This window comes from Scyliorhinus canicula, chromosome 9, assembly GCF_902713615.1.
Source record: "Scyliorhinus canicula chromosome 9, sScyCan1.1, whole genome shotgun sequence".
Classification (NCBI taxonomy): Eukaryota; Metazoa; Chordata; class Chondrichthyes; order Carcharhiniformes; family Scyliorhinidae; genus Scyliorhinus; species Scyliorhinus canicula.
The window spans coordinates 25115968-25142452 of NC_052154.1; the positions used below are offsets into that span (position 1 = coordinate 25115968).

Genomic DNA, 26485 nt, shown 5'->3' on the forward strand with positions numbered 1-26485 from the left:
TCCAGTCCCCCTGTCATCAGCACCTCCTCCCGCAATGTGGAAGCCGGCTCTACTTGGAAGCTCTGTATCTCCTTTCTGGCAAAGTCTCGAACTGCATGTATCTAAATATTTCCCCCTGCTCCAGCCCATACTTCGCTTCCAGCTCCTTCAATCCTGCAAACCGACCCCCAAGATACAAATCTTTTAGTGTCCTAATTCCTTTCTCCTCCCATCTCCAAAGATTTCCATCCCACTTCCCTGGCTCGAATCTAGGTTCACCCGAATTGGCATTTCCCTTGAGTCTGCCCCCAACCCAAAGTGCTGGCGAAACTGCCTCCAAATTCTCAACGAAGCTATTACTATCGGATTCCCTGAGTATCTCACCGGGGCCATCGGGAGTGGCACTGTTGCCTTCAATCCCGACCCCCTACACAAACTCTCCTCCATTCTGACCCATTGGGAGTCAACCCCTCTGAGCCAGCCCCATACCTTCTCCACATTCGCCACCCAGTAATAATACATCAGGTTCAGACGACCCAAACCGCCTGCCTGCCTTCCTCTCTGTAGTAGCACCTTTCTAATTCTGGCCACCTTCCCTCCCCATATGAACGAGGTAATCATCCCTTCAATCTTTCTAAAAAATGTCTTTGGCAGGCATTGGAAAATAAACAGGAATCGCGGCAACACATTCATTTTAACCACCTGCATCCAACCTGCCAGTGACAGACCATCCCACCTTGCCAGATCAGCTTTCACCATCCCCACCAAACTAGAAATGTTGTACCTACGGAGCGCCCCCCCCCCCCCCCCCCCCCCCCACCCAATCCCGAGCAACCTGCACTCCCAGGTACCTAGAGTGAGTCCCTGCTCTACGGAATGGCACCAACTCCCCCCCCCCCCCCCCCCAGGTAAATTCCTTTACTACCGATTATTATTGCAATTCCCTGATCATGATGTCCTATGCGAGCCTCTCTCCATATCTTTCTCTGGCACTTGTTCCTCACTTAAGGACATAACCCTCTCCCGCCACCTCTCCTTTAAAATCCTTGCACCTCCCATTTTCCCAATCCTCAGTGATTTGTTTACGAAGATTTCCTCCCTGTTCTTCTTTGTTAACTCTGTGATTTCTCATCAACAGTGATACCATTGAAGCTTAGAATGAGGTGCTTGAGTCATCAGCTGTTGGAAGTGTTCACTGCTTCATATTCAAGCAACACAGATAATATCTATTTCTTATCTGCCCGTGCTTGAATGTTATCCAAGTCTTGCTGTAGGCAGCCACTTTCTTGTACATCTTTCATGATGACTTGCACAGCTCATGAAATGAGAAGTGGAATTTATTTTATATCACAGGATAAACACAAGCATAGAATATGCATATATTCAGTTTACTACACATGAAAAGTAAACTGTACCTTCTTCAACCTCAAGCTGAATCCACAACGGGTCCCCATACAGAACTGTGCAGTTATTAGTGTCTTCTGGTTGATTAACATTGCAACACTTGATGATTCCAAAACCACTGATTGGCTGTTGGATGGACACAGTTTCCTGGGCTGTCACATGCCATTCGCTGGTTGTACATTCAATATTGATAGTGAAGAGTCCCGGGGTCATGTATTTGTGTGTCACATTGCTAGAAGGCCTTTGCAAAACAGTGAAAATAATTCAGTTGTATTGGACAAGAAAATCATATTACAAACAACACTGTGCTGGTCAAGCCAAGGCTTTCTCCATAAATTACAATGTTACATTTCCTTACGTGTGAATATTTGGAATGTATCCTTGCGATTGTAGGGTCTTTTATAATGAATCCAAGTTTACTAAAGGCTTCATATCTGCTTATCTGGTTAGTTTGCAGATTTTTACATTGCGGGGGGAGTAAAATGTTGCTAAAGATTTTCCATCTGACCTTAAAAGAGCTGAAGGATCTTCTATGAGATATATTTCTGACTCACCCCAAAGTCTCAGTCAGTCTAGAAAATAACAACTTCTGCTTTTAATATTTAATGATGTTGTGTTACTGGTATTGTCGGCAGTGAGTCACGTTCCTCTGATTGGAATCTGAAGTGTTTGCAAACCAGATTAACAAAGTGATGCAGCCATTTATTGTTGTCTCGCGTGTCAATAAAAGCAGAGAAAATTAAGTCAATCGGATAGGTCGTCGGCTGGTACTCGGGTAGAATGGCATATGCAGGGCATGATTTGCTGCTTCAGTTACACTTATGTTACAGGGACTTCCAGCCGAAAGCAGAACAAAATTCTCTGGGGGAGGACAAATCTCCACTTCTCAATGGCATTTCCAGTATTCTTTGCCAGCAGTGATGCAAATAACAAGAGGTCTTTGGCAAAATATGATCAAGGACAGGAAAATGCAGTATATGTAATGTGTATGGACCTTCAGGAGGTCTTTGATAATGTGGCATGTAAGAGACTCATGCTGAAGGTCAGGAACTTGTGGAATCAGATTTGATTGAGAAAAGGCTACAAAGCAAAACAAAGGGCTGCAGCGTGGGACGTTTCTTGGACTGCCAGCAAGCGGGGCGCGTAGTCCAACGGGGACCTGTGCTGGCACTACTGCTGTTCACCATATTCGTAAATTAATTGAACTCAGAAATGGAAAGTATGCAGTTGAAACTTGAAGGTACCAAATTGGGGTGTGCAGCAAATAATGTGGAGGACTGAACTAAAATAAACACACAGATATAAACTGGCACACAGTGTGGGTGGAACATAGAACATAGAACATAGAACATAGAACACTACAGCGCAGTACGGGCCCTTCGGCCCTCGATGTTGCGCCGACCTGTGAAACCATCTGAAGCCTATCTGACCTACACTATTCCATATTCATCCATATGTCTATCCAGTGACCACTTAAATACCCTTAAAGTTGGCGAGTCTACTACTATTGCAGGCAGGGCGTTCCACACCCCTACTACTCTCTGAGTAAAGAAACTGCCTCTGACATCTGTCCTATATCTGCCACCCCTCAATTTAAAGCTATGTCCCCTCGTGTTGGTCATCACCATCCGAGGAAAAAGACTCTCACTGTCCACCCTATCTAACCCTCTGACTATCTTATATGTCTCTATTAAGTCACCTCTCAGCCTTCTCCTCTCTAACGAAAACAACCTCAATTCCCTGAGCCTTTCCTCGTAAGACCTTCCCTCCATACCAGGCAACATCCTAGTAAATCTCCTCTGAACCCTTTCCAAAGCTTCCACATCCTTCCTATAATGTGGTGACCAGAACTGCACGCAGTACTCCAGGTGTGGCCGCACCAGAGTTATGTACAGCTGCAGCATGACCTTGTGGTTCCGAAACTCAATCCCCCTGCTTATAAAGGCTAGCACACCATATGCCTTCTTAACAGCCCTATTAACCTGGGTGGCAACTTTCAGGGATTTATGTACCTGGATGCCGAGATCTCTCTGTTCATCTACACTACCAAGAATCTTGCCATTAGCCCAGTACTCTGCATTCCTGTTACTCCTTCCAAAGTGAACCACCTCACACTTTTCCGCATTAAACTCCATCTGCCACCTCTCAGCCCAGCTCTGCAGCTTATCTATGTCCCTCTGTATCCTATAACATCCTTCAGCACTATCCACAACTCCACCGACCTTCGTGTCATCTGCAAATTTACTAACCCATCCTTCTACACCCTCTTCCAGGTCATTTATAAAAATGACAAACAGCAGTGGCCCCAAAACAGATCCTTGCGGTACACCACTAGTAACTGAACTCCAGGATGAACATTTGCCATCAACCACCACCCTCTGTCTTCTTTCAGCTAGCCAATTACTGATCCAAACCGCTAAATCACCTTCAATTCCATACTTCCTTATTTTCTGCAATAGCCTACCGTGGGGAACCTTATCAAACGCCTTACTAAAATCCATATACACCACATCAACAGCTTTACCCTGATCCACCTGTTTGGTCACCTTCTCAAAAAACTCAATAAGGTTTGTGAGACATGACCTACCCCTCACAAAACCGTGTTGAGTATCGCTAATCAACTTGTTCTTTTCAAGATGATTATAAACCCTATCTCTTATAACCTTTTCCAACATTTTACCCACAACCGAAGTAAGGCTCACAGGTCTATAATTACCAGGGTTGTCTCTACTCCCCTTCTTGAACAAGGGGACAACATTTGCTATCCTCCAGTCTTCCGGCACTATTCCTGTCGACAAAGACGACATAAAGATCAAGGACAAAGGCTCAGCAATCTCCTCCCTGGCTTCCCAGAGAATCCTAGGATAAATCCCATCTGGCCCAGGGGACTTATCTATTTTGACATTTTCTAAAATTGCTAACACCTCCTCCTTTTGAACCTCAATTCCATCTAGCCTGGTCGACTGAACCTGAGTGTTCTCCTCGACAACATTGTCTTTCTCCAGTGTAAACACTGACGAAAAATATCCATTTAATGCTTCCCCTATCTCCTCTGATTCCACACACAACTTTCCACTACTATCCTTGATTGGCCCTAATCTTACTGGCAAACAAAGTTCAACGTAGTGAAGTGTAAGATAGTTAATTTTTGCGGGTGGAGTAAGGGGGGCCATTCATTCGTGGGGAGGTAAGAAATAAAGTCCGGTACAGGAGTAAAGAGATCTGGGAATATAGACATATAAATCACTGAAAGTACCATTTTAAATAGGCCATAATAAATGCAAGAAAGAAAAACGATGTAGAATGTTGGGTCGATCACACGCTAGTCTCCATATTATGAAAAGAAATCAAAGCATTAGAGGAAGTGCAGAAACGATTTACAAAGATGTTGCCAGAATTGAGGGGATAGAACTTTTAAAGAAAGATAGAAATTAGGAGCGAGGGTAGGGCAGGAAAGATTGAGCAGGCCTAGCTTAAGAGAAGGTCTGATAGTGATCTTTAAAATTATGAAGTGATTCATAATAGGAACAAGGGGGAATAAATATCAGGGGGTGGATTTGCCACCACTCGCCGCCAGTTGTGGGGTTCCGAATGCAGTGGAGAATTAAGATGTCTGGCAAAAAACGCTCTGGCACCCCCTGGTGTTGGCAGTGAGCTACACGCCCTCACGTCAGTGCGAGCATGCAAATGGATCAACTGTACCCATTTGTATCCAATTAACGGGCTGACGTCCAATTCTCCTCACTCCTGAGATGCTCCAGGCCGCTCGGCCTGGATGCACACAAGTATTGTCAAGTGCAGCCCTGATGGGGTGGACCCCACGGTGGATCAAGTGCGTAAGTATGTCATGCTGTTGCCCCAAAATCAATCGAAGGGCCCCTTCTCACCCCCTCCGACAATCCAAATCCTGCCCACCCCACACCTCCGGAACCCTATCAGACCCCTCCATCAGACCCCTACCAGCGACTCCTTGATCAGAGACCCCCCCCCCCCCCCCCGTCAAAAATTCCATATCGGAGACCCCTATATCATTGACCCCCCATGTCAGGGTCTCTGATGGTAGAGTCTGATAGGGGAGGGGTCTGAATAGGAAATTTCTGTTGGGGTGGTCCCATGGAGGGGTCGTGAGGGGAGGTTGGGTCACACTCATGCATGTGTGCTGGGGCGGGGGTGTCTCATAATTCCCGTGGTCGTGGGGAAGGGGATGCCCCTACTTGTAAATGGGGGTGGGCCAGGATTTGTGTTGTGAGGGGAAGGGGGCCCACTGCTGGACTTCGGTATCAGGCCCCCTGCTCAAATGGCGGCCCAAAAGCGGGATTCTGAACGGAATGCGTAAATTAGCACAACAAAGAGAGGGATTCCCTCTTGGTGCCACTCCAAGTGCCACCACAGACCAGCATCAATTCCACTCTGGCAGGAGTAGAATTTAGTTTCCCAAACGGAGAATCCAGCCCCATTATTTGATGAAATAAAGAATAGAAAAGGAATTGCTCTTCACAGAGAGTGGAAAGAAAGAGAGATTAATGCCACATGGAGCTATTGAAGAAGATGGCATTGATGCGCTTATGGATGCATACATGAGGGAGGAGGTCTTGTGGCACAGTGGGTAGTTGGCTAGATGGTTGGTGTGGATCAGATTGGTGCCAAAAGCGTAGGATTTGATCCCTGTTCCGGCTGGGTGGAGTTGTGGCCTGCCCCTTTGCACTACCTGTGGTCGACATTGCAGCGCTGAGGGTTGGACCTGACTTTGGGTGGAGAATTCAAGCAGATGTGAGGGAGAGGAGAACAGAAGGATGGAGAGGAAAGAGGCAATTAGAGTGAGAGGAGTCTTGTGCAGACTATAAATTGCAGCTACATCAGTTCGACCAAATGGCCTGTTTCTATATTGTAGATTCTATGTAATTCCAGCTGTAGCTTCACCAGGCTGGCATTTCATTTTTAGGTATGCTTGGTGCTAGACTTGGCATACTCTCCTATACTCCTTATTGAACCAGAGATGGCAATGGTTGAGTGAGGGATATACTGGACAATGAGGTCACAGGTTGTGGTGGAATATAATTTTGCTGCTGACTCACAGTACCTCATGGATGCGTTTTTTTCAACTTCTGTATCTGTTCTGAATTTATCCCAGTTAGCATGGTGGATAGTATCAGACAACGCAAAGGAGCGTCTCCTGAGTGTGAAGGTGGAACTTTTATTTGCACAAGGATTTGCAGGAGTTACTGCTACCAATATCCTCTTGGTCAGATACATTTGCCACAGGTAGATTGGTGAGGTTGGGGTGAAATCTGTATTTTCCTTTTTGTTGATTCTATCACCACCTGCTGTAGACCCAACCTGGTAGGTGCACACTCCAGGACTTAGAAAGTTCAGCGAGTAGTGGTGCTACTGAGTCACTCTTTGTGATGGACATTGTCCTCCACCCAGATTACATTCTCCACCCTTGCTACTAGTGCTTCTTCCAAGTGCTGTTCATTTTGATTATCTTGCAAAACTTAAATACGATTAAATGAGTTTGCATTAATTGATACATAGTTACCAGGCAATTGCTAAAAAAAAACAAAGGACCATTGATTTTGAGAATCCCGATCAAGAACAAATTATTTACATCCTATATCACAATCCAGAATTTAGGTAGGAGAGATGTTCAAAATGAAGAATAAAATAGATGTGTGGACAGTTCGAGCTGGTTGAACTATTTTTAAGTAAATCAAAAGATTTACTAAACGCAATCCGATTGTCAAGCAATACTCACTGCAGAGGATTATAGGGATCAATCATAAAGCCATCGCCAGTATTAAGTGTGCAGGTGAGGTTTCCAGAATATGGATGAAGCAACCACTTTGAAGAGATTGTGACATTTTCCAGAATTGAGTACACATCATCAACCAATATACGGAGTCCTAAGTAAAATATCACACAAACGTTAGGTCTCGAGTGGTTTATCCTTCAGCTACTGTGTCAAGTGTCTGAGGCTTCCAGGAGAGCCCAGTACACTTCAAAGGGCTTGGAATCTCTGGACACCCTTTGAAACTCGGGTTTTCCATTCAAATCACACAGTGACAGCTGGTTGGCGAATTGTTCGTTGATATTTCCCTTCATGCTTGAATGCATCTCCATTACCCTGCTTTGAGGCTAACCACAATGTTTATCAACACCCTTGCTATGATTGTCAGCCCCTCACTGCATCAAAGGTAAGTGATTTGACTTCCTCTTTTTCGCAGCAGGAAGCATACGTAGAGCAATGGAGATGCATTCATAGAATTATCATAGAATTTACAGTGCAGAAAGAGGCCATTCGGCCCATCGAGCATGCACCGGCTTTTGGAAAGAGCACCCTACCCAAGGTCAACACCTCCACCCTATCCCCATAACCCAGTAACCCCACCCAACGCTAAGGGCAATTTTGGACATTAAGGGCACTTTATCATGGCCAGTCCACCTAACCTGCGCATCTTTGGACTGTGGGAGGAAACCGGAGCACCCGGAAGAAACCCACGCACACACGGGACGGATGTGCAGACTCCGCACAGACAGTGACCCAAGCCGGAATCGAACCTGGAGCTGTGAAGCAATTGTGATATCCACAATGCTACCGTGCTGCCCATTCAAGGGTGAAGCAAAAGATCAATGAACAATCCACCAAGCAGCTGTCGCTAGAGTAATAAAACTGTCAATTACTGGCTAATGCAATGTATTGATGTGTGAAATTGAATGGAAGATTTGCATTTAAAGGCTGTTAAGGGATTTTAAGTTCTTTGCACATACACAACACATTTACCCCCTTGACCCACTGTGTGGTCTATCGCGCTAGGGCCATGCTTGGAAATACCTGCACCAATTCACGCGTACGTGAATCTTAGCTGAGAAACCTGGAGCATCACGGGGGCCTGGAGAAACAGGCTTCCAGATGGTCAATTGGATGAAAATGGGTGTAAATGATCCGTTTGCATCCTCCCGCTGGCTCAGTGCATGTAGCTCTCTGTTGTCACTGGCGGAAGACTGTAGCTTTGGAACGGGATCGGTGTTTATAGTCCGTCGCGCGATTCTCCGCCAGATCGGGAACCCCACTCCCACTGGCAGGTGGCAGAGAATGCAACCCTATGTTCAGCACACAACTAACTTACTCATTTTCAGTCACTGAGGTAGCAAATAAAAGATGGATCAAATTCAGTTGAAGACCCACAAAGAGGAAAATAATAAAGCTGCACACAAGCTAGGGGTGGCACGGTGGCACAGTGGTTCGCACTGCTGCCTCACAGCTCCAGGGTGCCGGGTTCAATCATGGCCTCGGGTGACTGTCTGTGTGGAGTTTGCACTTTCTCCCCGTGTCTGCGTGGGTTTCCTCCGGATACTCCGGTTTCATCCCACAGTCCAAAGATGTGCAGGTTGGATGGATTGGCCATGCTAAATTGTCCCTTAAGTGTCCAAGTGGTTATGCGGGGTTAGTGGGTTACAGGGATAAGGTGGAGGGGTGGTCTTAATTAGGGTGGTCTTAATTAGGGTGCTCTTTCCAAGGGCTGGTGCAGACTTGATGGGTGAATGGCCTCCTTTTGCATTGTAAATTCTATGATTCTATGAAACACATTGATATATAGTAGTTATTAGTCCAGAAAAGAATGTTCTTGCTATTGTTTTGGGTAATAATTCTTTGGAGGGAAGGAAGAAGATAAATAGAAATAGAGTACAGCATTTGTCAATGCTGAGTATGCATAGTTGGCCATTGTAAGCAGAGATTACTATCTATGCAATGCAGGCTATGAAATTGACGGTATTTTCATTGGGAACCTACCAACGATCATTAGCATTATTTACAGCTTCTTCAGTGGCCATTTTGTTCATGTTTTCGCACTGATGGAGGTCTTTTCCTGATTACAGTGGGCTTTGATCTGCCAGCAAAGTCTAAATTTTTCCATTGAATCAGGAAAAGAATTTCATGCATACACCGATGGGTTATTACACTAATTCTACACAGTGTGGTTTAATGCTATTGATAGTTTGGAGAATGTTGACATTAGACATGTTGCCGTTGCGTGTCTCACCTTCTTTGCAATGATAGTCTATGACAAGGTAATTGCCCAGCCTTGGACAGAGATCTCCAAAGGATGTCTTATCGGCTGCAGCTTGGCAAGCCTGTAGCCCATGACACTGACCTAAACGATAAAATTCTGGGTTACATTTCCACCTCAAATAAATATGGTTGTACAACAATTTTGAGGTGGAAGACCACTAATCATTTTGGTTCCACGCACAATAATCCACCAGACTTAACCCAGATATTCCTGCACCACAATGTCATTGACGCAGACCGCAGGGCTGGTCACTTGACTATGCTCTCAAATAGGGAATTTCTGTTTGAATAGGAGATCATGAAGAATAGAGGCAAAATCACTTGAGAATGTGAAGCCTGAAAGAAGGAGACACATTGATGAGGTCAGCCATGATCATATTGAATGGTGGAGCAGGCTCGCGAGGTTAGACTACCTACTGCTGCTCCTAGTTCTTACGTTCTAAGACATAACTATTCTGTCTAATTCCATCTTCCAGCTCTTGGTCTGTAGCTTTGTGGGTAACAGCACCTCAAGCACAAACCTGGTGTTCTTCATTAATAAGGGGTTTCTTGATTAATAAGGGAATCAGGGGTTATTGGGAGAAGACAGGAGAATGGGGATGAGGAACATATCAGTCATGATCGAATGGTGGAGCAGACTCAATGGACCGAATGGCTTGATTCTGCTCCTATATCTTATGGTCTTATGATTCCAAGGATATCAGTACAGGCAAGTACAAACATCCAAAGTTTCCAACTTTAATTCTAAACAAACAGAAATAGCAGGTGGGAAAAAAAAACAGAATAGGAAATTCTGAGTAAATTCTACACGTGGTAATTAACCTCTGGAGAGTTATCACAAACATGTTACCTGCCACTTTCTCTCTCACATCAACCCAGCTGCATTCTTCAGACTCAGTTGGAGCAACATTCTCCAAGGAACAGTAGGAGAGAGATTTACGACCGTAAAAACTGCTATTGATTTCAATCACCTTCCCAGACTGACACTGTAGTGTGGCATTAAAGTGATCACAGGCAAATGCTCGTTCAGACTCTAATGCAAAGATAATACAACACAGGATAAATAACATTGTCACATCCTTTCAAAAAACAAAATGTCATGTTATTAGTAGCCAGCTCCCACCACCCTACTTATCACATCATGTTGCCTTCCCACCTCTCTCACTATATGGCACAAGAAGTAAAATCTAAAGCATAATAAAAATGAAAAGTCTGAGGTTTACCCACCCCATCTTCCAATACTTCCAATAACTGGTTTAAAGAAGCTTGTTTGACAAGGAGCTCTCAATTCCAGCCCATTCCCACTCCTCTGAGGGTCCAGACACTCGAATCTTCTGCAGCTCTCTCTCTCTTAGCTCTCCAATATAATGAATTGCTAATTAATTCTAAGAAATGCTCATTGGGGCACAAATACTCTACCTCCGATTCTTCTCTACAATTTCCAAACTCAGAACAAGTCCTCCTTCAAAGAGTCTGTCATTGTTACACAGTCACCTCATTTTCATGAACCGGTTTCAGCCGGGGGTTGCAAGTCCCTATACAGATTCCTTTACCAAAATGGTGGATGGTGAACATCAAGCTCAGAATGTGTGTCCACAGGTTGGAGGCTTTGGTGCCATTTTATGCCCGATAAACTGTGTGGCATCCACTGGATTTCTAGACCTATGGGTCTCAAGTAAAAGTGAAAAACGAGTCCAACAGTAAAAGGAGCATTTGTGACATAAATTAAGAGGTTCTAGAAGACATCCAGAAGATATGGGTGAAATAGAGATTTAAGTAGAATTATGGAAAGTGTGAACAAGGCACCGTGTGCGAACTGAAAAGCAAATATCACAAGAAAAATTAGTTTGCGAAAAAAGATTGGAGCGTTATCAAAAAGGAGAGAAAGAAACCAAGAGACAGCAACAGAAGGATATAATTTTGTCTGCATGCAGCATTGCGTTGCAGTAAACCAGTAATATTATGTCATGCTAGGTTATAAGTCCAGGAGCTACATCATTACTGAAGAAATGGGAAATACATCTTTCTTACCAAATTCACAAATGAAGTAAAATTCTTGTTTGCAGTTGTTTGCACTCATCCAGTGGTACCCAGAGTTCTGGAGAATGTGAGAACAAGCCACTGATGGAGAGGACAGATGTTCCGGGGACCACTTACTGTATGTGACATTGGTACCATCCAGCCAGGCTAGGGTTTCTGTAGAGGAGACATTTATTGGCACAATTAGTACAAGTTTAAAGCGTAAACTTAAGAATCAACAAGGTGCGGCGCTGGTAGGAAGAAGAAGGGGTAGAGTGGGTTAGGATGAAGGAGAAATCATGTAAGGGGTCTAGTTTGAGGGCTATAGTGACGGCAACGTTGCCAATGGCTCCAAGGAGGTATTCAAGGAGCCCGGTGGTGCAGTCCACAGTGAAGATATGGAATCAGTTGAGGAGGCATTTTAGGGTGGAAGGGATGTTGGTGCTAACGCTGTTGTGCGAGAATCATGGGTTTGAGCCGGGGGGATGGATAGTGTATACAGGAGGTGGAGGGAAGTGGGGTTGGTCAAGGTGAGGGATCTGTATTTGGAGGAAGGGTTCACGAGTCTGGAGAAGCTAAGGGAGAGGGTAGAGCTGCCGAGGGGGAATGAGTTCAGGCATTTACAGGTTAGGGACTTTGCGCGAAAGGTCTGGAGGGGGTTCCCTAGGTTACCGGGATACACCCTGCTGGAGCGACTACTGCTGCCGGATGTGGAAGGGGAGGGAGGAATTGGGGATAAAAACAAGTGGCTGGGGGAGCACGAAGGCGAGTGGGTGGTGAAGATCAAGGATGAAATGGGAAGCGTAGTTGCGAGCGGAGATCAATTGGGGAGTATGGAGTCAGACAATGCGTAGGATAAAGAGACCTCCTCTTGTGCAAGGATGAGCCTGATATAGTTTAAGGTGGTGGACAGGGTGCATATGACTCGGGCTATAATGAGTGGGTTCTTTCAGCGGGTAGCAGGTGAGTGTGAGAGGTGTGGGTGGGGGCCAGCGAATCACGTTTAGGGGTTGCGAAAAATTGGGAAGATTCTGGGCGGGAGTGTTCGTGGTCTTAGCCAGGATAGTGGAGGAGGTGGTGGACCCGGACCCTTTGGTGGCAATATTTGGGGTCTCAGAGATACCGGTGCTCATGGAGAGGAGAAAGGCCAATGTCTTGGCCTTCGCCTCTCTGATTGCATGGCGGCGAATTTTGCTGGATTGGCGGTCGGCATCGCCACCGGATGTAGCGGCTTGGTTGGGTGGCCTGTACAACTTCCTGCAATTATAGAAGATAAAGTATGAGTTAAGGGGCACTTCAGAGTGTTTGAGGAAAGGTGGGGGATGTTTGTGACCGTGTTTGAGGGGCTGTTCATCGCTGGGGAGGGGTGGAGGGTGCAAAAGGGGAAAAATCTGTACAGACTGTACAGTTGATTGTTGGGAAGTGTGTTTCCTGGGGTATTTCTGCGCTGTAACCTGTTTTGATACATGTTTGTAATAAAATACATTTTTTTTTAAACTGAAGAATCATAGAATCCCTACTATGCAGAAGGAGGCCATTCGGCTAGTCTGCACCGACCCTCCAAAAGACTAGCCCGCCCCACACCCGTAGCCCTGCCTACCTTTGCACACTTTGGGGAAATTTAGAATGGCCAATCCACCTAACCTGCACATCTTTGGATTTTCAGAGTTGTACCGATGTGAAAATATTTTGACATGCTTGAGGGGTTACGGAAAATCTCTTAGTATTGATCCACAGGTCAAAACGATAAAATAGAAATGATCTCCTAACAAATTATAAATTTTAATTTGTTCTCATGTTCTTGTCCCTTTCTTCACTGCTCCATTTTGATAAAAGTTTTTCACAATTTGTGATGAACAAGCACTTAGCCAAGGATTTCTGGCTTTAATTTCCACGTCTAGAGTGGGAAAACTGAAGCTTAGCGCTTGTAATTGAGGAGCATAATGGTAGAAACGGAAGGGAAAGGGGTCAGGAAGATCCACCAGGTGGTAAGTTCCCCCGCCAGCGTTAACATTTAAATATTCAGAATTAATAAGAGCAGAAAGGGAAGCAGAGACAGACAATCTTTCTGATTGAAGCAATGATGTGTGATGGGAAAGAACCCCGCCATGCACTGATGTAACTATGGAGCTACTGTTCCATTAAGGAAGAGAAGGAGGGATGTCCTTTCCGGCATAGCCTGTGCCTCCACAGAGAAACAGTCCAAGCAAAGTGACAGAAAGGCTCAAGATGGTGTCAATCATTCAGCCTTGTCGAAGAGCAGGAAGACATTTAACAATCGATAGTTCTGTTCATTGAATTCAATCTAATTTTTACACAACTCCCGAAATTGTGAGTTGCCCTCACTGTCTGCCGAGGATTTTGAAACCGATTTATGGAAGATTGTCCACCAATTAAAATTGGTGGAAGCCCCTTTTCTAAATTTTGATATATTTTCAAACCATTTAATTGATGTTCGGAAAGCATGAAATTGAATCTGGCAGCAGTGTGATTGGTTTCCAAAGGCTACACAATAATTCAGCTGTGAATGGGTTAACCAATCTGTGGCTCTGTTGCTGGAAGGTCAATCACAAAGATCCTGCCAAAAAATTCAAACTGTACTCCATGTACACAGTGATTATTTGATCCAGTGACTCCCACAGCCAAATATTGCGCAAATTGTAGAGAAGGCAATGCAGGTAAAAGTTGTGCTCCTTCATCCCTGGCACACATGGGAAGCACATGTTGGGGAATGTGCAGGGGAGGGGTGGCAAAATCGGACAGCAAGTGCAGGGACTCTGATGCACAACTAACCCATGTCCAATCCTTCCAGTGCAGTTAGTGCACAAGCTTCATGCTTCCTGCACATTACCATGATTGCAGTGTATAGGCAGTATTAACTACGCTGTGTGCCTGAAACACAGAAACCATGCTGTGTGAGGCAAGCATAATTTAAAGCTAGCCCTGCACTAAATTTAAGCCAATTTGCACCAAACAATAAGGTCCATTGAGGTTACAGCAGGTACTGGAAGTAACTGGAGCTGAGTATCCGAACACAAAGAAGTCAGAATGATGGCACAATATGGCAGAGAGAGAGTTTCAAGCTTCTCCAAAGCAGCACTGGAGGCCTTGGTCCAGGCAGTGGACAGGAAGGGAGAGATCCTCCATCCACAGGGGATAAGGTAGATCTCTACACAAACTCAGAAGGCGGAGGGAGCAGATAGCTATTGTGTTCAACACTGGATGAACTTGAATGACCTCATGCAAGTAGTCACAGTCAATGAATTCATCTTCAAATGCCATATCCTTACAACTGAACCGCTAGCCTCACCCAATCTGCATTTCACCATCCCTACTTCAATAAACTGCCACCAATCTTTATCCGGCATAGCTCATACTTACATTCATAGTCTCACCTCATGTTCACGCACTTAGCACTGCAGCAAGCCTCCTACTCATATCACACAGCTTGCACACATTTTCAGCTATTCAACCATGAGATGCACATCACACAAACGCATTGCGTCGCACTCACTGACACAATTACTTATATTACAATAGTGACTGTTTATTAGTTTATAGTTGTTCGGCTCAGTCTATGAAAGGGTTTAAACATATCTCAGTTAAAAGCACAGTTAGAAATCCTCAGCAAAAGAGGTGAGAGAGACAGCATGCAAGTTTCACATGCACGTACACAGATGCAAAGATCCTGAGAACAGGCTTTACCAGTCAGGGAACCATACATAAGCTTATAACATTGCACCTGCCTTTTGGAGAAACATGTTGTTTTGCTTCTCAAAAAAATTTCAGGGCAAGGCGTCCAACAGCAGCAGATTTGTTACAAATTTAAATAAATAAGGTTTAATGGGAACATCTTTGCCTCGAGACCTGAAGCAGGTTTTCCTCATGGTTGAGACAACAACAGCAAAATCTACATTTTATACATTTGATTGTCGGTACAAAATTAGTTTGTTATTTGTTTGAATACCTAATTTTATTCTCTAAGCGGATTTGAAATTTATATTTATAATATTAAGATGAATCAGTTTATCTTGAATTTACACTGTAATATTTAAAACATTACTGTAAGAGAATTCAAGGTTTAAGCTTATAATAAAGAATAAAGAATGAGTCTTTAAGCTTCACAGACACTAACTTCTTTTAGAATTCTTAATTATAGGATTCTAAATTCTGACAGATTACTCACTCGTAGGAGAGATAATTCTGCTGTAATTTATCATATATTTAATTCTGAGATATCTTTGTTTAGTCTGAATACTTGTGGAAGGAAGGATATTTTATCTTTTTTTTAATAAATTTAGTGCACCCAATTAATATTTTCCAATTAAGGGGCAATTTAGCGTGGCCAATCCACCTAGCCTGCACATCTTTGGGTTGTAGGGGTGAAACCCACACAGACACGAGGAGAATGTGCAAACTCCACATGGACAGTGACCCAGAGCCGGGACCGAACCTGGGACCTCGGCGCCGTGAGGCGGCAGGGCTAACCCACTGCGCCACCATGCTGCCCAGGATATTTTATCTGAGGAACACATCACTAGCTAGCATAGTTGATTAAGCTATTCTGATCATGATAACATTCATTTCAGCTGTGGTTGTGAACTAACAATAATTTCAACTGAATAAATTTACCTTGTTGGGGAGGGGGGCGCGGGTAAAGAGATCAGAACCCCAACATGGTAATATGTATCAATATTGATTCATGGAGGTGTTGAACATTTTGCAATTTGACGCCCATTTTCCATGGCCTGTTTGGCACACTCCTGCTCTCAGTAGGCTGCAAGTGCAGTGAATAGGTTCAGAATCAGGTCATGGTTTGATGTACAAGGTTCCCAGTCAGTTTCCAGCTTTGTTTGGGATTGCATGCCCATGCAACTGAAGCATCACCTGCACCAGAGGGGGGAGGAAGCTACTCAGCCCAGCGAAGCAAGCTAAATGGTTTCCTAGCCAATAGAATTATGTGCCAACTGTGGTCCAGGTTTAGATATCAACCGGGACCTGCTCAGGCTGGAGTTACAATGCCACCTCGGTTCTGACTAATGTTACCAAACCCTAGTTTGCACATGCCAGTTAGGAGTCCATTGGTTTCAGGGAGGTCCCTTGACGGCTTGGATGAATTGGTTAAATCAGACATAGCGGACTCCAGTTGATTTTCCAGCAGGTCAGTAAACCAGGCACCCGCCAGGGTTCCTTCATTCTCCTCTGGCTATGCTTTTTGGGAAACCAAATTATGGCCATTCCCTTGGGCACAGTCAACTAAAGGATACCAGAGGCAGGTGGACAACAGGAAGGTACATTTACTTGAAAACATTCTGTCAAGATATTTTAATACTACCAGGACCTTCTAGCTGTTAATCTACAACCACAGCCAGGAGGCTGTGATCTCAGAGACCCAATATGCTGACCGTAAGACAGAGGAGCAGAATTTGGCCATTTAGCCCATTGAGTCTGCATCTTCATTCACTGAAGTCATGACTGATCTGATGTGATAATCCTCAACTCCACTTTCCCATCTTATCCCGTAACCCTTGATTCCCTTACTGACTAAAGATCTGTCTATCTCAGTCTTGAAGATACTTAACGACTCAATGTCTATAACCCTCTGGGGTAAAGAATTCTACATATTCAATACTCTCTGAAAGAAGAAATTCCTGCTCATTTGTCTTAAATGGGCAACCCCTTACTCTGAGTTTATGCCCTCTGGTTCTGGACTCTCCTAAAAGGGAACACAACCTCTCAGCATCTACCTTGTCAAGCCCCCTGGGAATCCTATATGTCTCAATAAGGTTGCCTCTCATTCTTCTAAATTCCAACGAGTACAGTCCCAACCTACTTAACGTCTCCTCAAAAGAAAATTTGGATTTGGATTTGGATTTGTTTATTGTCACGTGTACCGAGGTACAGTGAAAAGTATTTTTATGCAAGCAGCTCAACAGATCATTCAGTACATGGAAGAAAAGGGAATTAAACAAAATTCATGAAAATACATGAGAATACATAATAGGGCAACACAAGATATACAATGTAACTACATAAGCACTGGCACCGGATGAAGCATACAGGGTGTAGTGTTAATGAGGTCAGTCAATAAGAGGGTCATTTAGGAGTCTGGTGACAGTGGGGAAGAAGCTGTTTTTGAGTCTGTTCGTGCGTGTTCTCAGACTTCTGAATCTCCTGCCCGATGGAAGAAGTTGGAAAAGTGAGTAAGCCGGGTGGGAGGGATCCTTGATTATGCTGCCCGCTTTCCCCTGGCAGCGGGAGGTGTAGATGGAATCAATGGATGGGAGGCAGGTTCGTGTGATCGACTGGGCGGTATTCACGACTCTCTGAAGTTCCTTGCGGTCCTGGGCCGAGCAGTTGCCATACCAGGCTGTGATGCAGCCCGATAGGATGCTTTCTATAGTACATCTGTAAAAGTTGGTAAGGGTTAATGTGGACATGCCGAATTTCCTTAGTTTCCTGAGGAAGTATAGGCGCTGTTGTGCTTTCTTGGTGATAGCGTTGTCGTGAGTGGACCAGGATAGATTTTTGGTGATGTGCACCCCTAGGAATTTGAAACTGCTAACCATCTCCACCTCGGCTCCGTTGATACTGACAGGGGTGTGTACAGTACTTTGCTTCCTGAAGTCGATGACCAACCCTCCATACTTGGGATCAACCTAGCGAACCTTCTCTGGACTGCCTCCAATGCTAGTATATCTTTTCTTCGATAAGGGGACCAAAACTGTTCAGAGTATTCCAGGTCTGGTCTAATCAATGGTTTTATCAGGACTTCCCTATTTTTATACTCCATTTGCTTTGAAATAAAGGTCAACATTACATTTTCCTTCCCTATTATCCTGATAAATTTGCACGCCAGCTTTTTGTGATTTATGCACAAGGACCCCCAAATTTCTCTGTGCTGCTGCTTTCTGCAGTCTTTCTCCATTTAAATAATATTCAGCTCCTTTATTCTTCCTACCAAAGTGCATAACTTCAAATTTTCCATCATTATTTTTCATCTGCCGAGTCTTTGTCCACTCACTTAACCTATTTATTTCCCCCTGTAGACTTTTCATGTCATCCTCGCTTCTTGCCTCCCCATCTACATTTGTGTCATCCACAAACTTGGCAATAGTGCATTTACTTCCCTCATCCAAGTCATTAATAAACATTGTAAATAATAGTGGCCCCAGCACTGATCCTGGTGGCACTCCACTCGTCACAGGTTGACACCCTGAAAATGCTCCTCTTATCGCAATTCTCTGTCTTCTATTAACTAGTCAATCTTCTATCCATGCGAATATACAATCCCCAATACCATCCACTTTTATTGTATTAAGTAGCCTTTTGAGCGGTACCTTATCGAACGCTTATTGCATTCTTGAGAGCTCATATTTTCCCTTTTAATAGATGCAAACCACAGACAAGGATGTGGTCTGCTTTTGGAGCTCTCTTCATGGGAATGACTGGGAAGTGGGAAAATTCATGCAGTCTCTTCCTCTCAGGCACAACACACTGAGATCTCTCTGAACTGGTGGAGGACATCACACTGAGTCCAGGACAACAAAAGGTCACACTAATTATGGGACAAATAAAAAGCAAGGAAGAGTAACTGTAAATACATTAATTATCACATGGACCTCACACACAAAAATACAAAATATCCATTGTGAGTAAAAGATCGTCAGAACACTGAAGATCTTGTGTACTGTTTGGGAACTATTCATGGACATAAAATTAGCTTAATTTAGCCCAGCTGTTATCTTTGTCTACAATCGTACATGTTTCCTATCAGCTTTTGCCTAAGCACAGTGTGTACATATTGGTATACAGTTGAGTGAGAGTTGCTCTGGGACCTCAACATTGACTCCAGACCCATGGAGTTACATGGCATCAGGTAAAACCTGGGCAAGGAAACCTCCTGCTGATTACGACATACTGTCCCCAACCCCTTGGCTTATGAATCAGTACTCCATGTTGAATACCCATTCGAAGAAACACCAAGGTAGTCAATCACACAGATTACACTCTGGGTGAGAACTTCAATGTCCATCACCAAGAGTGGCTCGGTAAAGTACACTACAGACCGAGCTGGCCAGGTCCTAAAGGACATAGCTAATAGATTGGGTCTGCGGCAGATGATAAGGGAACCTCCAAGGGGGAAAAATCTACTTGACTTCATCCTCACCAATCTGTCGCAGATGCATCTGACCATGACAGTTTTGGTAGGAATGACCACTACACAATCCTTGTGGAGATGAAGTCCCACCTTCACATTGACAACCTCCATCATATTTGTAGCACTACCACTGTGCTAAATGGGATAGATCTGAAACAGACTCAAGACAGGGCATCCTGACACTGTGGGCCATCAGCAGCAGCAGAATTGAATACAACCACCAGCTGTAACCTCATGACCTATGTAATATTGCGACAACGATTGAATAAATCGCAATGGTGATGTATTAATAAAGGAAAACTTTATATATACAGAACCACACAACTCCAACACAGGTCTAGTCCCGCCAATTCCAGGGTACAGTCTGATGATCCCCCAGTCTGTTCCCTGGCAACCGATAGGTTCAGGTTAGCACGCTCCATTCCCATAGGTTCTGGGCGAGTCTTGTGCCCTGCAATAGATCACCCCAGAAAGGAACCACACGATCACATTCCCTCCCCCTTTAAATTCCCTTACAATACACAATAAAAATCTCTTAAATACAAAAATGTATAGTCAACAGAATTCTCAGGAAGGGCGCCAATGGGCAAAGTCCATAAGGCCAGTCTATCTGGAGACTTCCAGACTCTTGCAGGGTGCTGCTGCTCTGCAGCCTCTTCTCCATATTTGAGGTACCAGAATCCACAACAGCGGCAAGCAAATTTACAAATTCTGAAGATAAGCCAGCACTGACACTCTCTTCTGTGGACACACGAGACCCCTTGGTACACCCTTGGTTCTACCACCACTGACTCTGTGTCTAGTGCAACTGGTAACTACTACTCGTTCCACACGCCTCGCTGTGGGGGCATCAGCTTCCCACCTTCTCAAATGATCTACATGCTTCCACACGCGTCCCAGAAGGTCGATGACGTAAGACACTGGGCCAGTCCATGCAATAACCTTCCTGACCCAAGCTTGTCCCAATCCGAAATTTTGGATGAAAACTAAATTCACTACTTTAAACAATCTGTCTCCCTTGGCTGAGTCGCGGTGCTTCTTCTGTGAGGCTTGCTTAGCCTCCACCATCTCCATCAAATTTGGGAAAACAAGGTCACGGTATCGACCCATCAACAACCTGGCCAGAGTAACCTCGGTGCAACCTTGTTGTATGAGAGTAAAATATTGTCTAAATGGAGCAGCAGAGGTCAGTTGGACTGTTTCCTCATTGAGGCTTTGAAGGTTTGTACTTCTCATTCTACCAACCCATGGGAAGCCAGGTGGTAGGGGGTCGTCCATACGTGCTGAACACCATTAGATTTGAAAGGGTTGATACTCTCTGGCTGTTAAAGTGATCCTATCATCAAAACGATCACCACTGGGCTTTCACAAAGAGACATCTAGACTTGAAATGTTAACTCTAATCTCTCTACACAGATGCTGTCAGACCTGCTGAGATTGTCCAAAGTTTTTGTTTCAGATTCCAGCATCCGCAGTAATTTATTTTCACCTCTGGGTGTGAATAAATGTTGCACTATCACTCTGCTCCCCCACAAAAGATCCCGGTCTTCACAGCTAATTTCATTCCAACCCAACAAGGAGGGCCTGACTTTCTCTGACTCATCAAAATGCCAGCCCGTTGGAACCATCCTTTTCACCTTCTATGAACCGGAGTCCCTGTCAGTCCATGCCTTGATATGCGCCGTCAAAATAGGCAGAGTGTTGAGAATATTCAGAACCAGGACTATCCCGAAAAGGATAGTGTGGCCGATAGAAGCCGGGAGACCCTGCTCCCAGTATCTTCCGCTCACAATGCCTCATGAGATCTAACGCGATGTAAATCCCGCCCGTTATGGGTGTAATCACTTTTAGGAAAATCTGCATATTAAACTGAGTCAGCTAATCTCACTTTAATGTGCAGATTCCTGAGGTACCTGAGGCTTTGGGATCTATCCCCTTCGCCTCGGAGATCTCGGCTGAGATCCATTCAATGCTAGTCTCCACAAACGGGGACTGGAAGGAATGGCACTTGTGGGGGGTCTCCAAATTGATCAGAGGCCCCCAGGTGCATGCCCTGTAGGCAGGGTGTCACCCTGTCTCTGCTGCTGCCACCTTGGCACAGTCAGCCTGGCACCTTGGCACTGTTGCATGGGTGCCAGCCTGGCACTGCTCAGGTGTCCAGGTAGCACTGCCAGCTGGCACTTCCAGGATACCAGATTAGCATTGCGGAAACACTCCCGCCCACTGTCTCTGGAAGTGGAAGCAAGTTTAGAGCATCAGCATTTGAGATCTGCGCACCTGGTTTCTGTTGAAAAGTGTATTTCCCCGCAGCCAACAGTAGTGCCCATCTTTTACTCAGGCCAATGAAATTGGCAGAATCGATTCATCCTTGTGGAAAAGCCCAAGTAACAGTTTATGGTCTGAGGTGATAATGAAGTGGCGGCCACAAGCATATTGGTGAAATTTCTTGGCCGCATGTATAACAGCCAAACTTTATCTATCTGTAAATACTTCCAATTCGACAAAAGTGGAGGTGGTGCCACGTCAGATGGGGATGAAGGGCGGTATGCATGGGAGGTGAGTGAGAGTGTGGAGTGGCACAGAAGCACGGTGGTTAGCACTGTGGCTTCAGAGCTCAATGGTCCCCCGGGTTCGATTCCCGGCTTGGGTCACTGTCTGTGCGGAGTCTGCACTTTCACCCCGTGTCAGCGTGGGTTTCCTCCAGGCGCTCCGGTTTCCTCCCACAGTCCAAAGATGTGCCGGTTAGGTGGATTGGCCATGCTAAATTGCCCTTCTTTTCCAAAATGTTAGATAGGGTTACTGGGTTACGAGGATAGGGTGGGGTGTGGGCCTAGGTAGGTTGCGCTTCCCAAGGGCCGGTGCAGACACGATGGGCCGAATGGCCTCCTTCAGCATGATAAATTCTATGATACTGTGATTCTACAATTCTATAATTCTATGATTCTATGAGTGGAGGGGATTGTGGGTTTGCCTGCAAATGAAACAGGTGCATGCAGAATTTTCTCAAAAGTAACAGTCAAAATAACTGGTAACTAAGAACCAAAAGATAAGATCACTCCTAAACTCACAAGTATTTACAAATTGAAGGCCAGAATAATATTTCAGAACTAAGTTTGTATGGCCTAAGACTGAAATGCTGAGAATCAAAATTCAGTCAGAAATGTCCCGACACTGAAACCATTAAAAAATCTTGCAAGTGCGCCTGGAGTCTCATCATCTTTTCGACACACTGCAGCAACTCACCAAGCTTACTTTAACAGCCCCAGGGCCTCTTATCACTGAAAATGATAAAGGCAGTAGCTCCTAGTTTTCCTCCATGTCACACATTATTCTGACTTGGATATATATTTGCCAATCTTTCATCGTTGTGCAATTCTCTACCATCGTGTTGGCACTGCAACCTAGGCCTGCAAGGATTCAGGAAGGCAGTCTACTAACTTTTCAGCATAACATGGGGTGAACAATAAGTATACGCTTGCCAGCATTGTCCCTGACATGTGAACTAAAAAAGGCAGATAATAATAGGCACAAGCAAATTAGCGGAATTAATATTTTCCTTAATTTTGATTATTTCTTCCCTGACGCATTCTTTAACCCTTATTTGCTGATTAGAAGAGGCTTTAGTCCGAATGTACTTATTAAGTCACTTTCAGACATATCCCCAAACCTCCCTCCTCTAATTCTCAGCTACCCCGACAGACAGCAGGAATGCAGAAAGAGTCATGGATATCGTAGTATAAGGGTCTGTCATGTGCAGGGTTACTGTGGTGATAACCACTGTAGATATGCATACTTGCAGTAGGGGGATGTATGGCTGTACCTGTATTACAGGTTCCTCCGGTAAGCCCCTGCCAGCTAGCTCCGCCCACAGGGAGCTTGTGTATAAATATGCGTGTGAGTCACTCAGACTCTAGTCTTCAGTTGCAGCCGGAGGAATAGCATCACACAGCAATAAAGCCTCTATTGTACTTGTCTCTCATCTTTGAGTATAATTATTAGCGCCACAGTTACTGAGGGACTGAGTAAAATGTCGCCCACAGAGTGATGTAGGAGAGCACATTGACCCACATCCAGGTTCATTTTAGTATTGGACGGGGCCACATGTACCAGGAAGCATGGAGACAGCTCTTAGCTTATACCCTTTCCTGTACAATTGTAAATATTTCTAAGAGTCAATAAAAACTTGCGGTTAGCCTATGTTTGACTATGAAGATTTCTTTAGACCTTCCAAACAATAAGCAGCATCCTACAATATGGTAGCAGCTTGTGGCAAAATCCAGGACCTCGCAGAAATTGCAAAGAAAAGCTAATATACAGGAAGAATGATGTTTTAAAAATTCAGCAAAGCAGTCTGACCTGAAAAGCAGTACCAGCAGCAGGGGCACTGAGGAAAAATAGCCACAGAGAACCTCCAATGAAAGTCTTGCAAGCTCGAGGTAGACTTTTGAAATTCTTACTGCAGCAAAAGACTCCACTCAATCTCCTTTGGAAGTCGAGCTGCTAATCCCAGAGATGTAGCAAGGGTGAGCTAAATGTGTTAAAATTCCAGGCTTCAGCAACTCCTGAGAAATCTTCAAATAATTCTGTCAGAAATGCACTTTGGAGAAAAAGAACGTTGCTAAAATCCGATCTCAGGGTCACCATAATTAAACAAATATTATTCTGGCCTTCAATTTGTAAATACTTGTGAGTTTAGGAGTGATCTTATCTTTTGGTTCTTAGTTACCAGTTATTTTGACTGCCAGAATCGTGACTTCCAAATTCAGTTTAGAAAAAGGAAAAGTCAGGGTTTGACTTTGAAGTAAAGTACTGAGTAATCAAACTCTGCAGGTTATCGATCCAGGCAGCCATTGTTGAATTTTTTTTTCAAGCTGAGTGCAATTGCCAATGTAGCAATGATAGACAAAAACAATGAGATTAGGCAATCTCTCTGTCTCTAAGTGAACGGCAATGCCATGTTGAAATTTGGGAAGCTCTTCAAGCAGAACCTGCACTTCTAAATTTTTTAAAAATAAATTTAGAGTACCCAATTATTTTTTCCAATTAAGGGGCAATTTAGAGTGGCCAATCTACCTATCCTGCACACTTTGGGTTGTGGGGGTGAAACCCACGCAGACACGGGGAGAATGTGCAAACTCCACACGGAAAGTGACCCAGGGCCGGGATTCGAACCCGGGTCCTCAGCGCTGTAGGCAGCAATGCTAACCACTGCGCCACCGTGCTGCCCCACTTCTAAATTTTTAGCCATGGATTAGAACTCCAGTCTTCCAGAACAATTTGGATTTATCCAAGGGTCAAACTTAATGAAAAATTGGGCTTCCTGGAGAAGAGAATTTCTAAGCTACCAGAGTACATCAGGTCTAAGTAGAAAGTCATAAAATGTCCCGATTAATATGTTTTTAGATTGGATTGGTGAATTTTCTGATGACGTAATCTTAATACAATACATTGATGAGTGCTCAACCAGAACTGATGAAAAGTCTTTGACAATTTAGTTCACTCTCAAGCTTCAGTGACACTCAAGAAGCTTGATACAACCGAGGACAAAGCTACCTGCTTGATTGGCAACCCATCCAACATTCACGCACTTCACCACCGATGCATAGTAGCAACAGTGTGTGCCATCTGTAAGATGCACTTCAGGATCTCACCAAGGCTCCTTCAACAGCACCTTGCAAACCCACAACTACTACCACCTGGAAGGACAAAAGCAGCAGATACATAGGAACACTACCAACACCCCTTCAAGCCACTTGCCATCCTCACTTGGAAATATATCACAGCTCCTGAACTGTCAGTCGGTCAAATCCTGGAATTCCCTCACTAACAGCACTGTGGATGATCCTGCACCATGTGGACTGCAGTGGTTCAAGAAGGCAACTCGCCACTACCTTCTCAAGGGAAACTAGGGATAGGCAATACATTCTGGACTAGCCATCAAAGTCCACATCATGTGAATGAATTAAAAAATAATTGTATGCACGGATTTTAAAAATTGAGTTAGAAACCCCAAGTAAAGCTACGGAGCATAAAAACGGCAAACAAACCATATGACGATCCAAGCGAGGCCAAGAACTTTCCAGAAGTCCCAGGAGGAAATCTTTTTGGAAACCCAAAGTGCAAAAGTTGGTGGCAGTCTGGAATGAACAGTTAATTGGAAAAGCTAAATTGGAAGCTTTGAAACACAGAATTAAAACTGAGTGTGTACCTTTGAAAATGTGTGATAAACTAAAGTTTTAATTGAAGCAATCTGTATGAGATCTGAACACATTTCTGTGGAGTCACAACGGTACAAGGAGAAATAACAACTCTGAATTCCATTGTTTGCGATGGAAGTGAGAATTGGGAAATCTGGACCAGAAATACAGCTAGTCAAAACAACAGGCAGAACATGTACTTAAAGATATTGTGGCCTTCAAAGACTATTTGAAGAATCATAATGTGCCCTGGGAAAATATGAGAAGTTAAAAAAGAAGTTGATTATGACTTTAGGAAAAGCTGTTTTGGAACTATCAATAGTAACAGAGCAATGCACTGAAGAGCAGTGTTTGAAGACAAAGGCTGAACAGGAAAATATATAGTTGAAAGAATAGCCAACTGTCTTTCAGTACAAAATTTCAAAATCACATATAACATTTCAGCAGCATGAAGGAATAAAGACTACCTCAAATATCAGATTGGAGGAAAAGCAGAACAAAGTCAATGAGACTCTGTTAAATTATGTACAAACTCAAAATGACATAATTGTGCTTTGCAAAGAAGAGGGACATCATCTAAACGACGTTCACAGGTTACAAGGATCTCTCAGGTGAAAGTTTGTTCTTCCGGAGAATGACAAAGTGAAGCAAAAT

At 44.3% G+C, this 26485-nt stretch overlaps 1 protein-coding gene across 1 annotated transcript in view; it reads right to left on the reverse strand.

Moving 5' to 3' along the window:
• LOC119971162 (polycystic kidney disease protein 1-like 2) overlaps positions 1–26485 on the reverse strand; it is a 164942-nt gene that overhangs the window by 133713 nt on the left and 4744 nt on the right. Inside the window, exons 3-7 of the mRNA XM_038806358.1 lie at positions 11486–11650; positions 10305–10487; positions 9426–9536; positions 7139–7286; positions 1395–1624 (exon numbers count right to left, since the gene is read on the reverse strand). Coding sequence (XP_038662286.1) covers positions 1395–1624; positions 7139–7286; positions 9426–9536; positions 10305–10487; positions 11486–11650 — 837 coding nt within the window. The remainder of the gene's footprint in view (positions 1–1394; positions 1625–7138; positions 7287–9425; positions 9537–10304; positions 10488–11485; positions 11651–26485) is intronic.